Raw genomic sequence first — 16222 nt, 5'->3', positions numbered from 1 at the left:
TTATTAGACCCCTTGTTCACTACTCTGGGTCTCACACTTACCAAAAGGTTCTGAATCAGCTGAACCATGCCTACCTGGTAGATTACTTACAGGGATCTCTCTAATAGGGGGGCATATTCAGTCAATCAAGATCTCCAAGACTACTATACCCAACAGCGTCCTGGGCAGCACATCTGGGGGGCACATTGAACATCATGGTGAAATCTGTACCTGATCTGAATTTGAGTGGCAGCTTTACAAATTCTACAAGCATCCATAGCTAATAGGCCATTAATCAGAGCTTTGTCATTCAGAACCGCTTTTACTACATCATTGAGTTGGCCGGGGGTCTCAATCCGCTCCACCTGTTGTATGTCAGTCCTGATGAGTGATTTTCCCCCCTTTCAGCTCCTAAATTAATAGATAACTTTCGATTCTAAGGGGTCCTGGTCTTTCCAACACCCAGGGGCCACCTTAGGAACTTGTGACAAATAAATCTGCTCCTCATTTCCATATACTTCTTCATCACTCCTACAGAAGGTAGCTACTATCAAATTCATTGTGCACAACTGCAAAGTCACAGTGGATAAATGAGGGATAAGCGGATGTAAAGGCCACCAACTGTCTTAATATCAGCATTAACTGAACTGGGCATACCTCTTAAAAGGCAAAGAAAGCAGGCCCCTGCCTATCACCAGAATGCATGAAAAATGCTAAGCTGAAAGTTTTCCTGTACTGATAAATCGGCAGCAGGAACCAAGCCCTTCTCAGACTAGCCCAGCAGGTTTCTCAACGTGCGCGCACTACTGTCTGGCTGGCTATCTGTTTTAAGGACGCTACAGATTTCACATACTTGCCCCCACCCTCCTCCCAGTTCTTCTGTTTGTGCTATCTGCCTAAATTTGGGATTTTGCAGAAGTGGAACTAAACACAGTGCAGTGGAGGGGATGTGGAAAGCTCGGACTTAGAGGTTAGGGCTGGCATAGGTAAAACTGCCTATCAAGATCTGTTTTTTGCGTACCTTGTTGGTCCCACTTCATCTGAATCGCTAGATCTTTACTATTTCAAAGAATGTTTCTATTGACCACGTTTTCTCCATTTTTTTTATACAATTGCATTGATTTAATGAGAACATTAGAATCTAAATAATTAAACCGAAACTGGGAGATTGGAATATTCATTAAAAACAATTTATGCTTATTATTTGAACATGTTTAAAAACGCATTCATTCATTTGTTCTTATTTTTAAAAAGTTGTATTTAGTGTGATTGATACAGTATGAACGTGGCTCCTCTAGGAACAATGAAACACTCTACAGAGAACACTCCCTGCAGCAAGAGCCTCTCAAACTATGATGTGATTGACAGATAACAGTATCAAGCACGTTTGGGGGTAAGGGTCGTGCTAAAGCAGAAACGAGAAACTGATCAGTAGTGTTAGAATACACTGTACATGTTTCATTATCAATTACATTTGCTTTCTTATATTAATAATTTTAACATTAAACATGTTTGTAATTTGAAGATGTTTACAGAAGACAAACACTCACCTTCACCTCTATTACCAACATTGACAAGCAGTGGAAACCTAACAAACAGTCACACTTGGCCACTTAAAATGTGAAAAACAAAGACAAAAGAACTACTGAACTTACCAGAATGGAGCACAGAACTCCGATTACAAAACATGCAATAAAACCTTTCAGTCGTGTGCCCCAGCTTAAGGATGATGCATCAATCACCTATAAAACAAACACCAAGCGGCTGAATTACAATAACACATTAATCCACAATAGGGATAAGTAACACGAAGATAAGACTGCTTTACAATACTTGCTAAGTATTTAGAAAATGTACATTCCAACTCTGCTTGTCCTCACAAAAGAACCAAGAGTCATGAAGCTCCATTCGGCAAAATGTTAGTAAAAAGTAATAATAATAAATAAAGACACCGATTACAGTTTTTCTCATTTTAAGATATAATTTTGTGCCCAGAGAACGAATTTAAATATGTGGAGTGAATGTTTTAAACCTTTTAAGAAAGAAATCTAGGTGCACGTGATGAGAGGTAGAGGGTTAGTTTTGTGTAAATAAAAAAAACAGGACAAATTTCAAATCTTCCCACTTTTCACATAATATTGGATATAACGAGTTAACACTGAAAGTTAGGAAGGGGATGATGGGACCGAGGAGCAAGAAAACGGGATTACATGATTTTACGAAGTGTCAACCCTGAATTATTATGATGTGCACTTCCCTACCCTTCCTATGTTCATCTTTTTTTGTTAGCTAATAACCAATAAAATCTGTTTACAAAAAAGAAAAAGAAAGAAGCATCCTATCTGGAAAGATGAGAAGGCAAGGACTCTGAAAGACCAAAGACCCCACCCACATCTAGCTAAGCTTCTGGCTGAGGTAATAGCAATCATATAAGAAGCTTTAAATGGCAGAACCTTAAGGGAAACATTATCCTGGAGCTCCCTAAAATCCAGAAAGAACTAGTGGTAGGACTATAAAAAAAAAAGAAAATAATAATAATCCCTCTGCCTGGAGGCTGAGCCAGCATAAAATCCTTAGAAAAAGGGGATGAGATTATGCCCTAATTGCAGAGTAAGGGTGCCAGGCCCCACCCAACATAGCTCTGTAAATCGAAAAGTAAATGCCATGCACAAACCTGTTTTTCAAATCTAGGGCTTGAAAAAGAGGACAGAACTTGCGGAAGGATGAGCTTCTGGCACTTTAGGCAGCCCAGGCTCTCCCACACATATAAGAGCATTATACACAAAACCTCTTCATCCACCAGTCTCATTCTTTGGTCTTACAAGCTTGAACTGTTTGAACCCTCCCCAACTACATTGGAAGACCAGAAAAAAAGAGACTGATTACTCAAACACAACCTGTTTAGGAGATTTATGCTGAGCAAATTCTTTAAAACTGTCCATCATTAATGGTTCAGAGACACCCTCCATACCTCCCTGAATGTAAGTTATAGAATTTCTGTCAAGGCAGGTCAAAGTGTCTTGGAAGAGAGCTTGCCCTCCATAAGTACCACATTCAGAACACTTTCCCCAGCAAGAAAACACCCATAAAAAAACATATGCCAAGTAGCATTCATGTGGAAACTTTGGCTGCTTGAGAACACTGGTACTCTTTTCACTTGCCAAGCCAATCCATTACCTCTGGAAGATGAGTTCATCATGTGTGTCTTGGACAGACCAATACACTGGAATCCCAAACTAAAAAAAGGGCTGTTGAGCACCCTAATGAGACAAAGGAAGCATCGCTCCAGTAGCTCCTCTGCTCAGACCTCTCGAATGAGGCAAACAGCTGTGAAAGATCCGTAGGGCTTTAATCAACCCATGCCTGGCAAATAATCAGTGTGGACTCCAGCAGTACATATCATGTCTCCAATCCAGAAGGCCACCTACACTACCAGGCCCCTTAGGGGAGGAGACTGAATCATGGTAAGATAATAAGGGTCTGCAAAGAAGACAAATAAAAACCAAGATGGTGGATGGAGTATGTGCCCATATATATGGTATCAAGGGAGGGTGAAAGGTCATTTTTAGATCTTAAGTTAGTTTTGATTTTAGTAAAATGATATGTATAATATACTTAAATGTGTTTTCAGCCACCTTTCTTTCCATTGGGCTGTTGCGCCATTCACATTTTGGTTCCACCCATCACAGCATATAACATGAGGCAATGGGTCAGCTTACTTCAGTCACTAGCTAACTTAACTTAGAGTTACTGCATTTTGTTCTTTTAAAAGGAGCACACCCTCACACAGGATGGTTATCCTTCAGTGCCAGTGTTTTTGTATTTATTTACTTTACCTTTGTGTTTAGAGCCCAATGTGATAGAGCGCTTTCAAACCACTTTTCAAACACAGGACACATTACAGATTGCTTTTTAGTTCCTATCTCCTATACATTTGATGGTTAATTCACTTTGGAATGGCATTTTTTTATCTGACTGCTGCTAACTCCCAACATACTCGAATTTGTCCATTTAAAACTGTTCTTTATAATGTCATCCTCTATTTAGTATGCTTGCAATAAAAGTAAATTTATATCTGCACTCCTGTACATCATGTTGGTATTTTTACTCAATCTTTTTATTGAAAGTTTTAGTAAAATTGAAGGCAAATACTGCACAATATCGTAGACGCATCATATCAACTGCAAGAGCCAAGAGCATAAAACGTGCACAATGCATATAGCACGATAGTACTAAGTAGTGCAATGCAGTAACAAAAATATATTTGGCAGGTGCATAGACAGCATAACATCAAACAAAAGGGAAAAAGAAAACAATAAATATAAACAAATCCAAGATATATCAGTTCCAGTCCACATTTGGATGTCAGTCCTGCAGGTGTGCAAATGGTGAGTGATAGAGTGAGATGAGTGGTGGGTCGTGAGAGACGGTGGGGTGATGGGTAAAAGACTCCCACTTTGCAAGTGGTGGGTACGATCAGTCGAAGAGTTGCAGTGCCCTCAATCGTCGGGGATTAAAGCAGGCAAGTTATTTTTTTATAGTGAGGTCATAAATAGGACACAAAACAAATATACATAAATCCAATAAAGAAATAAATCACAATCTTGAGTGTGTAAATGGATGCTGCACAAAAGAATACAGAATGGGACTTGGGAAGAAAAAATAAATAAAAAAATGATTGCGACTACAACGTCTTGACCAGACTATAATTGCACAAGATACCCCTTAAATGCCTCCCAGATTTTCCTAAGCCAAACACACCGTTCGCCGTTATCTATAATTGAGGACTCAAAGAGGACGGTATTAAATTCATGCCACCAGTTCTGTGGATGGGGAGCCTGGACCAATAGCGAGCCAGAATCAGTCGAGCAGGAGCAATAGCAAAAAACATAAATAGCACTTCAATAGCTAGGTATGGCAGGTGAGTGACCCAATATGATTAATTAGGCGCCACCCCTCAGAGTGATTGAACCGAGTAACTTCAACTTGTCAAAAAATGACAGCCAGTAGTGTAGAATAGATGGACAAGTAGCAAAGACATGGACTGAGTCAGTCCTGTCCTCAGAACACTGAAAATACTTACAGTCTTGTCTGAAATTCATGCTAAATAAGCGATACGGGGTATAGTAAACATAGTTAATAAATTTGAACTAGTGAGTTTTAACCAGAGAGACAGTCAGAACTGTATGGAAAAAGAGTTGTGCTTCTTACTTCGTCCGGGGTAACTAAGGCCCCCAGATGGAGGCTACACTGCTCAGCAATATTCAGAAAGATATCCGCCGTTATGAAACCTCAGTGGCCAGAATCATTTTATAAACACGCCTGATGCCCTTCTTAGATGGTCTGCACCATAAGTGTTCAAGAAAGGCATTTGCGGAACAATCGATCTCAGAGACCTTCAAACTTCTGATGAAGTGCTGAATGTGCAGGTAACGGAAAAACAGGAGCGTGGAAAAGAGTCCTACTGGAATAAAGTCTCGAAGGGGGGGGGAAACAGTCACGCTCATAAAAGGAAATCAATGTACGCAAGCCAGATGCCTGTCAGCTATCAATAAAACTTTCCTGGACATGACGAGTAAATTTGGGATGACAGCCTAAATAGGAACAACAATTAAATAACGTCCTCACGAGATCAGTGTTTTCAAAAAAGCCCAAATGGATTCAAAGAGCCTAAATGTCTTAAATCAGGCCTCTTGAAGAAGACAGTATCAAGAATACAAGTTTGTGGTATAATGTTCGCCCCAGGGAAGATATTCTGGAAACAGTCGTCCAAGCCCCCAATGGTTCACACCCCAGCACTTTAGCTAATTGAGACATAAATGACCCTAGAAAGTATTCTCAAAGGTCGGGTAGCGAAAATCTACCATCCAGTCGTGGCCTCTGCAACAAATTTATACCAGTCCTGGGCTTTTTATAACCTCAGATACATTTCTGTCATGTGGCATCAACCACGGTAAAGAATCCTTTTGTAAGATACAAGGGTATGCACTGGAACAGATATAAATAACGAGGGAGGATAATCATTCTGATTAGATTTTATCATCTGATCAGTCAGATGTTTAGGTGATGCCACTTGCTAAATATCTCCAAAGTGCTTTGTGAGAGTGTGCCCAAATTAAGCTCAATCACCTCTTTCATTTCCAGAGATATCTCAAGCCCAAGATAAGTAGCCGATTCGACCCATCATCTATCGTCCTGAGGACAAGCAACATTAGCTAGTACTGTGGGCTTATCAAGGTTAAGTTTATACCCTGAGATAGCCCCATACACATACACCATATGTTCAATGGCTACTAGGGAAACCTAAGGAGCAGCAGTCAGAATAGTAATATAGTCCACCTGAGCTAGAACTTTAAGCTCATGTTGCTGGATCCGGAGTGGGACAATGCCCCTACAGCTTGGATATATGGTTCAATATAGCACGTGAAGTGCAAAGGGGAAAGTGGATTCCATGACGGGTACACCGATTAATCTGGATTGTATCAGTTACAGAGCTAAGACATCAGACTCTGGCCATGAGCTGCTGGTAAAGGTGTTGAACCCATTCAATACAAAGAAGCCGCCATGGTGGTCCAGAGAAAAGGGCATGAAGCTCAGTCGAAGGCCTTCTCGGCGTCTAATATTATCATGCCAACCGGGTTTCCAAGAACACAACCGGCCTCAAGGGCTGTGATTATAGTATTAACATGGGCAGTAGTGTCCCCCCCTGGAACAAAGCCATGTTAGTTCTCATCAACAAGATCTGAGATGACCGTGGCGAGCCTATTGGCCAAGATCCGGATATAAATCTTGGAGTTGGCACTGACCAAGGATATGGGCCGAAATTAACCACAAAGAATAGGATCCTTCCCTTTTTTAGGAGAAATGACAATGTTAGTCTCGTCCATGACCAGGGACCTGCCCCTCAAAAGAGGGAAATAACTCTCAGAGGACCGGCACTAAGATATACGATAATTGAGCGTATATACAGAAAGTCTCAGAGACACTATATGCGCTGTCTAGGTGAAACCTAAAAACTCGCTCACATATAGGGAACACACAACTTTCCTTTTAGTTCACTAATAGCATTGTCATCAATGTTTCTCAGTACATATTTTAATAATAAATGTGAAATAGATTTTGAAATATTTGTACAGTTCATTTCCAAGCTATTTTGCTGCGTGCCCAGGATAATTGTCAGACAGGTCACTTTACAAAATCTTCTAACACTGAAGTCGGAGAAAGAAAACAAGAACCTCCAAAATAAAACTAGCAGCAACTTGTAAGAAAACATAAGATGGCATTTGACCCATCATTGAACACAAGCGAATGTCACAAGATAAAAACGAACTTTAAAGTCATCTTTATTGCACATTTGCCTTCTGAAAGAACAGAGCAGCTGTTCTTTGCCTGCTTGAGTACTCTCGCCACACCAGGCCAATAGGTCCTAAAGATAGAGATCAAATACTGGAAAAAAAAAAAAAAAAAAAAAAAAAAAAAAAAAGGTATTTCACCATTAGAGGGGTTTCACACAAGAACTAAAAAGAAAAAGGTTCGCTGGTTTGCAGTGACAACCAGCCTCCTCGTGGGTTACGCAAGGAGCGGTGCAAAGAAGTGGCCTGCAGCCTGGCACTGCTTATCATTCCTGGGCAAGAGCTGTGATAGAGAATAGATAAACAGTTATTTTTTCTGAGAGAAGGTATGCTGTGTATTCCATCTTAAGAAATGTGTTTTAAAGGCATACTATTTTATACATCCACAAGAAGTAATGATACAGTGTTAACATGTTAGGAACTTGCCAACTAAGTTAGCAATTCTATTGTTGCTAGGAATGTCATGCATTGTTGCATTTATTTTCTCATTCTGTGTGGTTTCAGCTCATATCTTACACACTAAACTTGCGTTTTAGAAATATACATTTGAAAGTATTTTCCCCTGTTGCTTAGTGCTAAGTGTGTATTTGATTTTTTTTTTCAGAATCTGTTTTTATTAGCATTTTTAAAGAATACAACCAGCCGATCCCAGCGTTTAAAATACACAACAATTTAACAAACGAGATCATTGCTACAGCCAATCTTACAGCATATACATCTCTATTATTCATGTCATTAAGCCACACATATAATTTCCAACATATATCTCTAAAGTCATTACTTTAGTTTCAATTAGCGTTCTAAGTCTCCTCATCTGTTACGTCTCTCAAAATTTGACTATCTCCATCTTCAAAATTCTTTACAAATATACCCCAAGTTTGTATGTCGTTGTTTGTCTTATCGTCTGTGCTCACTCGTTTAAGGCGTACCTCCTCCACCACTGCCCACTCCAGTACTTCCCTCCGCCACTGTTCTATTGTTGGCCCTTGATGGCTCAGCCCAGTGATAGCTACTCTTCTTTTGGGTAAAAGAAGTGTCAACTGGGTAAACTTGTATTCCATTTTCTTTGTTTTTGTAAATGTAATATCTCCTAGATTTCCAGCCCTGGGAACACAGTGCATGTGTATCCCACATGCTTTCTCCAGGTATGTTATAACTGCTTCCCAGTATTCCTTAAGCTGGGGTCACCACCATGCTAAATGTAGAAAGGTCGCAGTACTCTCTGAGCATCTGTAGCACCCTTTCAATTTCAAGGGTTCCATTTTATGGAGTAATAATGGCATTACATAGGTGTGATGCAAATAATTAAAGTGGGCCAATTTAAATCTTGCATTACATGACACCATATGAACCAGTGAACATATTCCATTCCAGTGCGAGTCGTCAATCTGTTCCCCCAGCTCTTCTTCACATGCCACTTTTGACTTAAGCTGGAGTTTTGGCTTATCTGCAAGAAGAGCCTTATACATATACGTGATCAAGTAATGTGTCCCTCACAACTGCAGTAGCACCTGTAGTAGAAGCCCACAGCGAACTAGTTTTGCGCTGCTTTAAAAGGTCATGAAAGTACCTGTGGGATAAAAGGTCTCCTAATGTTTCGCATCCCCCTTCCTGCCACACCTTAGTGTCAACAGCGTCCGCTAGGACACGGAAAGGGGGTAAAACCCAGAAGAGGAGTTCTCTAGCAAATGGCGCTCTCCTTAAGATCACTTTCACTCTGTTCCCACGGGGTTACCGTGTGCGTGATGAGATAATGAACCCCCTCCATGTGTCTACTGCCAGAATGTAACAACTGTGTTATTGAGCCTTCCCAGTGACTTTCATGGCGAGTTGACAATGATAGGACTGCGTCAACAATCTCATCAGGCCGCCAAGCTCAAGGAAGCACATCTGTGGGCAGAATTGTGGGATAGACATAAAATCCACCCAAACTTAAGAAATATCCACAGGTGCTCATCACCCCCTTTCAGAAGTAGGGAGCCCATTCTGTGCTACAGGAAAAACACATTAATCCTCAGGGCTGTTGAAACCTAGCTGAGCTCAAGCCTCCCAATGCATTTAGATTAACAGGTGCACACAACCATAGAGTTGTGCACCCCTCTGGTTCCACAGTGGACACTGAATTCGGACATTTGGCTCCACCCAGCAGCACTCTACGGTGGCAATCCTAACATTGCTAACAGGAGGGCACAAGGCAAATACATCAGGGAGGCAGGCCTCATTTCACACTTAATTATTTCTTGGAAAGTGGTTGGCCTCAAGAAATTCATCAAGGCTGACTCAGCCCTCGATTACCTTTACAACTGAGACACGCTATGCATTCAGGAGACCTGGACCACCGAAACAATGCTGCTGACAGGATACTATAAAATTCACACACCAGGAACAAAGCGCAACATTTCAGCCAGCCAACTGGCGAACTCTCCATCTTTATCAAACATGCCTGAAAAATAGAGGTCTCCGAAATACATACTAACGCACCTGCGCTTCAAGCGTTGCTCATTAGAGGGATAAAGAGCAAATTCCAGCCTGTCTGAGTACTGCTAGTCAACTGCTAAGCCAACCCCACTCCACATTAGAAAAAACAGGCCTTAAACTCCCTTGCATCCAAAATCGAAGAATTACTAAACAAATATGTCTCTCGCTCCCCCATAATCGTTGGGGATTTCAACAACAGGACTCTGGGTAAGCTTCTCTGATCCTCCAGGACTCCTACAGAAGCTACTCCCCTGTAGAGCCTTCTTGACATTCGCAGACTACTCTCTGAGCATTGTTTAAAAGAAACACAATATCCACAATGGCAACCTCTTCCAACTTATAGGAATATATCCACCATCAATTAAATTTGAGACTCACTGTCCCCCAATTGTGCAACTCTGAAGTCGCCAACAGGGGCTAGAGAAATCACAGGCCCCTGCGGGTAGTCCTGCTGCTAGTTATCAAAGCCTTGCAGCAACCACTGTCACTTGGGGAACTAACTGGGGATGATCGCCGCATGGTCCTTCTCAGAATCAAATGGTCAACAAATCTCGGTGTAAAACGAAAACAAAAAAAACATAAGAGTCAGCCTTTAAATCGCCTAGCACATCTACTCCACAGGAGTACTGGGAGAACTCGTCACAGAACTCCAACTGGGGAAGAGACACTGGGATCCCTATGAGAAGGGGGCCCTACTTCTACTCACTACAACAAAGGAGCTTCTTGCAAGTATGAGCAGTCTCCAAAAGGACCCTGAGACAGCAAAATTAACCAAGGTCAATCGATCTCTTCCCTTAGAGCAGCTCAAGACAGACTGGTTGGCAACAAAATAATTAAGAAAAATCAAAGCGTAATAGGCGGAAAATCTTCACTCTCCTAAAAGAGAAGAGCCACTCTCGCCTCTAGAAGTACATAAACAACCTCAGCAACTTCACCTAGACTAAAGAGAATGGCGTGGCAGAATGGTGCAGGTCAATTATGTTGAGCAGTTATACACCAACGATGCAGACACAGCAACTACATCCTTCCATCCAACTTCCGCCCCAGTATGCCCTGCTCCAAAAGCCACTCCCATCGCCGAGACAAGTTTAATAACTTCTAAGTTGGGCAAGGGGCGTCTTCCTATCCTGCAGTTCGCAGGTGAAATTGTAATTAAGGATTACTCCAGAGTGGGCTTACAGAGAGCCCTTAATGCTCGTCACAATTACAACTAAGTGAACAAACTCTTGGTGAACCAGGGAAAGACAAAAATAGTAATTTTTGTCAATTACCCACGTAGGAAATTCGCTCAATAGCAGCTGGGAGATCTAAAAATAACTACAACTGCACAATACAATTACTTAGGCACCTGCCTTACCAAAGGAGCTAGACCGGAGGCTCATTTAGAATACCTTAGAAGCAAGGGGGTAGGGGTCATCTACAGCTTGAAATGCCAAAATGGCCTTCTACACAGCCCAACTGTGGAACCAATGTTATAAGTCTTGAGAGCAAAGCTGAATCCAGCTCTCAACTGTGGCCACCTACCCTTCCGTGGGGCAATGGACCGCCAGTGTGCACAATCAGGACATATATTTCTTAGCCTGGAAAAAAAGCAGTGAATGGACAGGTTATGAAAATCTCATTCGAACAGGACACTGAAAGACTTCGCCATAGAACCATCCTCGCAACACTGATAGCTCTTCTATCCTGGGAAAGGCCCACCCTTACTTTCAGTAACCCTTTTCAGGCCAGGCACGAAGGAAAATTATTCACATGAGGTTTGTTTCCCTGCTGATTGCAGACTTCAACCCAGGCTGGGTGCGGCTTGACGAGATAACTTTTTGCCAATTATGTAGCCATTGCAGAGAATCCTGGCTTCACCTGCTGTGCTGCTGTCCCAAACTTGCCAATGATTGGCACCGTCTGTTAGCTCCTTCACGCCGGGCAAACATCATCAGATGCTGTAGAGAAGTCTCAATATGTGCTTCACTACCAATTCACAACAGACCCTTGCCAGGTTGGGGAAATTCACAGACACTATTCGATCTGCGCTTCTTAGCGTACAAACAGGGCGAGAACTGCTCAGGTACTACAGTGTAGCCTAGGGACTGCGATTTCCTGACAATATAACCCTCGGATTTCTGTCAGGCTGGGGAATCCCAGAGACTGCTTGGTCCACACCCTTCAATGCACCCACTGGGAGCGAACACCCGCCTTATGCGATAGAAGGACCTCCCTCTCCCCTTCCCTGGGGTCCAGACTCTGCTCTTGTTGAACACCCAAAGGGACATAAGCAAAGTCAGTCTTGCCCTGACGACCAGGGGCACTGGAAAACGAGCACTAACAGGGTTGTGGAATTTGACAAAATATCTACTTGTCCAAGGGACAGGCTGCATCCTAAATCTACTTGTCCTGTAAAAAATCCACTTGTCCCTTTGGTGCCTATTAGTGCAGCAACAAATTATGGCACCAATGTCATTATATAATAGCCTCTCTGGTTATGCCAGGGCTCATACAATAGTACAGTTTAAATTCTAGCAATTTCCTTTTGGCATGTTTCCACAGATCACATATCGGGCCGGAAGTAGAAGTGAGCAATAGTTCCAGGGATGGAATGCCCATATGAATCTGTGCACACCTACTAACTTGCATGTTTTAGGGATTTTCACCAGCTCTTCATTGGTCTTTTTCCATATTGAGAAACGTTGGAAATGTACTCCTGACAAGGGTAAAAGTAAAACTTCTTCCAGGGTTGAGAACAAAAATGCTTGGAGGAAAGTGAACTTGTAAACGCTCAATAGAAATTCACATGAGCAAATTTATGCGTGCATAGTTGCTCATGCTACAATGCAGTTCACAAATATTTTCTAGGAGTAAGACTTCCTGTCCTACTTCTGTAAATTCTTGTGAATTCACCAAAGTCATAAATCTGAAGGACATTTACCATGGGTGCACTTTTGTGACTTTCTTTAAGAATTGGGGCCCTTATTAGGTCTGATGTTAACCAAGACCTTTTGTTTTTATTAAAATTCTATCACCTGCTTCACTGTGAGAAACAGCATTCTGCTTCTTCACATGGAGCATATCTGCACACACACTAACCTTGTTTGGTGCCAGGGACTTCTGAGAAATGTGTGCTTTTTGAGACCAAAAAATATTTTTTCTTTTTGCATGTCCTAAGGGCAAAATAAACATGAACACTTGTAGTCCTTGACCCCAAACAATATGTCCTTGACGTCAGGCTGTAGGAATTCCACATCCCTGCTCTAAGGAAGTGTAGGACTGCTTTATAATGCTGCTACTTTTTCAAGCAATTCATAAACATCGTACCTTTTATGCAATTTAAAACCCTTTCTATTACAGTAGATAGGAAATTGCTGTGTTTTGATGTTTACATGTAATGATTTTCAGTAATCAATCATGAATAAATAAATTTACAATCGACAGTGATGATTATGAAGTGACTCTCAGAGAACACACCATTTGGGCGTATTAGAGCAGGGCACAAGTCGGGGGTACACGCGGGCAGATGGCATCCACCCACAATTTTCACATATTTCACATTTCCCCCCCACCAAAAAGTTGGGCCGCAGTATAATATTATGTAATCATCCCGGTGTAGTTGGCCAAACGCTGGGACACACAGCAGCACCTCCACATTGTCTGTCTTCCCTTCACAGGAGAAACGTGCAGCTGGTGAGGAGGGCCTATTTCATGTTTAAGATTCCAGCTGAGCCTAAACAAAGACAGAATTTAATGGGCCATAAGCTCTCCTGTTGTTTCAGAGTGATCCTCGCTGGGAGCTATCTGAGCCTCACACATAGGTGCCAACACAATGTAGATGAAAAAGCCACAGGCTATTTTTTCATAACTACTTCAAAGAAGGTATGATTTGAAAGCAAGCTTTTGACTTTGTTCATTTGCTGTGCATATGCATTGACATTAAGAATGTCAGATGTATTGGTCTGGACGAGTATTTACACACACAAATTTAAATACCACTATTTTTATTTAATTCTTTTATAGGGCTACCCATTACATGGATGTGTCTGAGTGCTTTACATCACACACACATTTTAAATTGACAATAAATCATACAAGTGTGTAAAACAATGTACAGGATTGTAACTGTATTTATATAGCGCTTACTACCCTTGACAAGGCGTCAAAGTCCTTTTTTAATAAGAAGCACGCTACTCAAGAACACAAAAAGGATTAATGGTGGATTAGTATAGGGAAATATGAAGATGTGTTACAGATAGTGAGGATCACTGTGCTATATTAGAAGGGTTGCAATTTATGAACTGCAACAAATGATCTGTGTTAATATCAGTAAATCACTAACCTTTTTAAATAAAATAAAACAATTGTCATCTGCATTCACAAGGTGTGCTTTGCAGAAAACACACTAACCCTCTATGCCACTTTGAGTCAATGTAGTCATTGCAACTATTTAAGCCAGAAAAGATTTACTGTCACATTTCTTCTTGTTGCCAATTTTTCTGTAGCAGATTTTTGTTTTAAAAATGTATAAGTTGACTTTCAGACTGCGTTTCATGACTCCGCCCCTTGTGAATCTACCCCCTTTCCATTGCCACACTTTGACCCCCAAAGTATGGGTTCCCAAAAAAAAACACACACACACGTAGCAAACCTGCAAAACTGTTTTATCCCTGGGATGGAGCTTCAGGGACTGGGGGGATGGGCTGGGGCATCCTAGAATCATTTTTAAGTCAAGTCTTGGCTCGATAGTGAAAGCCAGATCGAACATCTGCAGCAACAGTGACATCAAATCACTGAAGAATAAGTATTGATGGGTGAGCCCACTTTATTAGCAGGGAGAGCTTAGCAAAGGGTCTGGCTTGGCTCTAGGAGCCCCGCATGAGCAGAGTCATGAAAATATTTGCCATGTAAATAATGATATATAAAAATTATGATAAAGTTGCTTCAATTTTTTTTTTTTTTAAAGTACTTTTGTAACATGGAAGCTTTTCACCTTAGTACTTCAGATTACATCACTGCAGCTCTCAAAAGTAATAGTTTGAAAACATGAGCTTAGAAATATTAGGAACTCGCGTATGGTAATAATGCTGCTAATGAAATCACACTGATATAAATGAAAAAGGGATAGATGGAATGCTTGTGAGTATTCTGGTAGTACTGATTCCAGGAAGAGCTATCCTTGAACTGGTGAATGTGAGGCTGGCTTATAGTTTTGCCAAGGATAAGAATATGAAATATATCTGCTGCTAAATGTGGGTGACAACCTTTAGCTTGTAGCACTCTGTGATTTATCTACTGTAGTTAGTGAGACACCAATCTTCACTCCCATTTGGGCTGTCAATTCCTTTAGACAGGGAACTTAAGTGACAGGCATAAGTAATGATCAGCTTTCCGTCGTTACATCTTGTAAAGAGCTGAAATGTACTGATGATAGACCTGATAAACATGTGTGAGAGGTCTTTAGATCCGATGTCACTTCTTATGCTGTCGCTTCCTGAAAGGCCATGGGTCCTGGTGTCACTTCCTGTAAGGTCATGCGTCATGTCACGCACCGTGATGTGACTTGTATATTGCCTTTCTTGGTTAGTCCCCCCAATTTTGTTTTAGGACTTGTGCCCTCATTTACAGGTAAAACGTGTAAAAACAAATATGCACGTAAATAACAGCGTTCGTTGCATAGAGGTAAGGATCGCTTGTACACAGTGCTTTAAATGGGCCGGTACTGTCCGGTACTGAGTACCGGCACTTTTTTATTTTGAGAGGGGGAGTACCGGCACATCTCAAGAAAAACGTAATACTTTTAATTGGAGAGTACCGGCACTTCTCGGAAACAAGCAGGTACTCTGCACAGAGTACCGGCACTTTAATTTTTCCATTTCAAGCACTGCTTGTACATTAAAAAAAAGAAATTGAAGCCTGAATTCTCAGTTCTTCAAAACAAACAAAACAGTGAGAAACGAGTATTGTGACCCAGAACGGAACTGGGATGCACTAAATCGAGGACAGCTGGCCAAATGGAAGTTTTCTTCTGTTTTGAATAAAGGACAAGGAGTGACAGTGAAAGTGTAATACGGACGCGCCTCTGAAAATATTGGAGGTAACCCTGCGCTACTATACAATGTTACTTAGTAAACAGAACGACCGCGCACGCGCATTTGCCTGATCCTTGGGGAAGCGCGAGTGCCTTCCATCGCGAACCCAGAACAGCCTGGTGTTAATAGTACTGCTTTAGAACTCACCTCGGATATACCATTGCGGTCCTCCTCATTGTCCTGGCCGCTAAGCACGGACTTTAGCTTATCCATCTCAGCACCTTGACGCTGTCTGCAAATGGTAAACTTGTTGGGTTCCTCCTCTCACTATCTGCAACAGGTTGATTCCGCCTACTCAACAGCGGGACCTTAGTACCATGACGTCACTAGGGCGTCTTG

The 16222-nt window shown here is 41.6% G+C and overlaps 1 protein-coding gene across 1 annotated transcript in view; it reads right to left on the bottom strand.

The window, feature by feature from the left end:
* Positions 1-16204, bottom strand: part of SFT2D2 (SFT2 domain containing 2) — a 79913-nt gene extending 63709 nt beyond the window's left edge. The window contains exons 1-2 of the mRNA XM_069204151.1: positions 16031-16204; positions 1635-1721 (exon numbers count right to left, since the gene is read on the bottom strand). Coding sequence (XP_069060252.1) covers positions 1635-1721; positions 16031-16096 — 153 coding nt within the window. The 5' untranslated portion in view covers positions 16097-16204. The remainder of the gene's footprint in view (positions 1-1634; positions 1722-16030) is intronic.
* Between the last annotated feature and the right edge of the window lie 18 nt (positions 16205-16222).

Source organism: Pleurodeles waltl, chromosome 8, assembly GCF_031143425.1.
Source record: "Pleurodeles waltl isolate 20211129_DDA chromosome 8, aPleWal1.hap1.20221129, whole genome shotgun sequence".
Taxonomy (NCBI): domain Eukaryota; kingdom Metazoa; phylum Chordata; class Amphibia; order Caudata; family Salamandridae; genus Pleurodeles; species Pleurodeles waltl.
The sequence above is the reverse complement of the archived record's forward strand: the minus strand, read 5'-3'. Positions and strand labels throughout refer to the sequence as shown.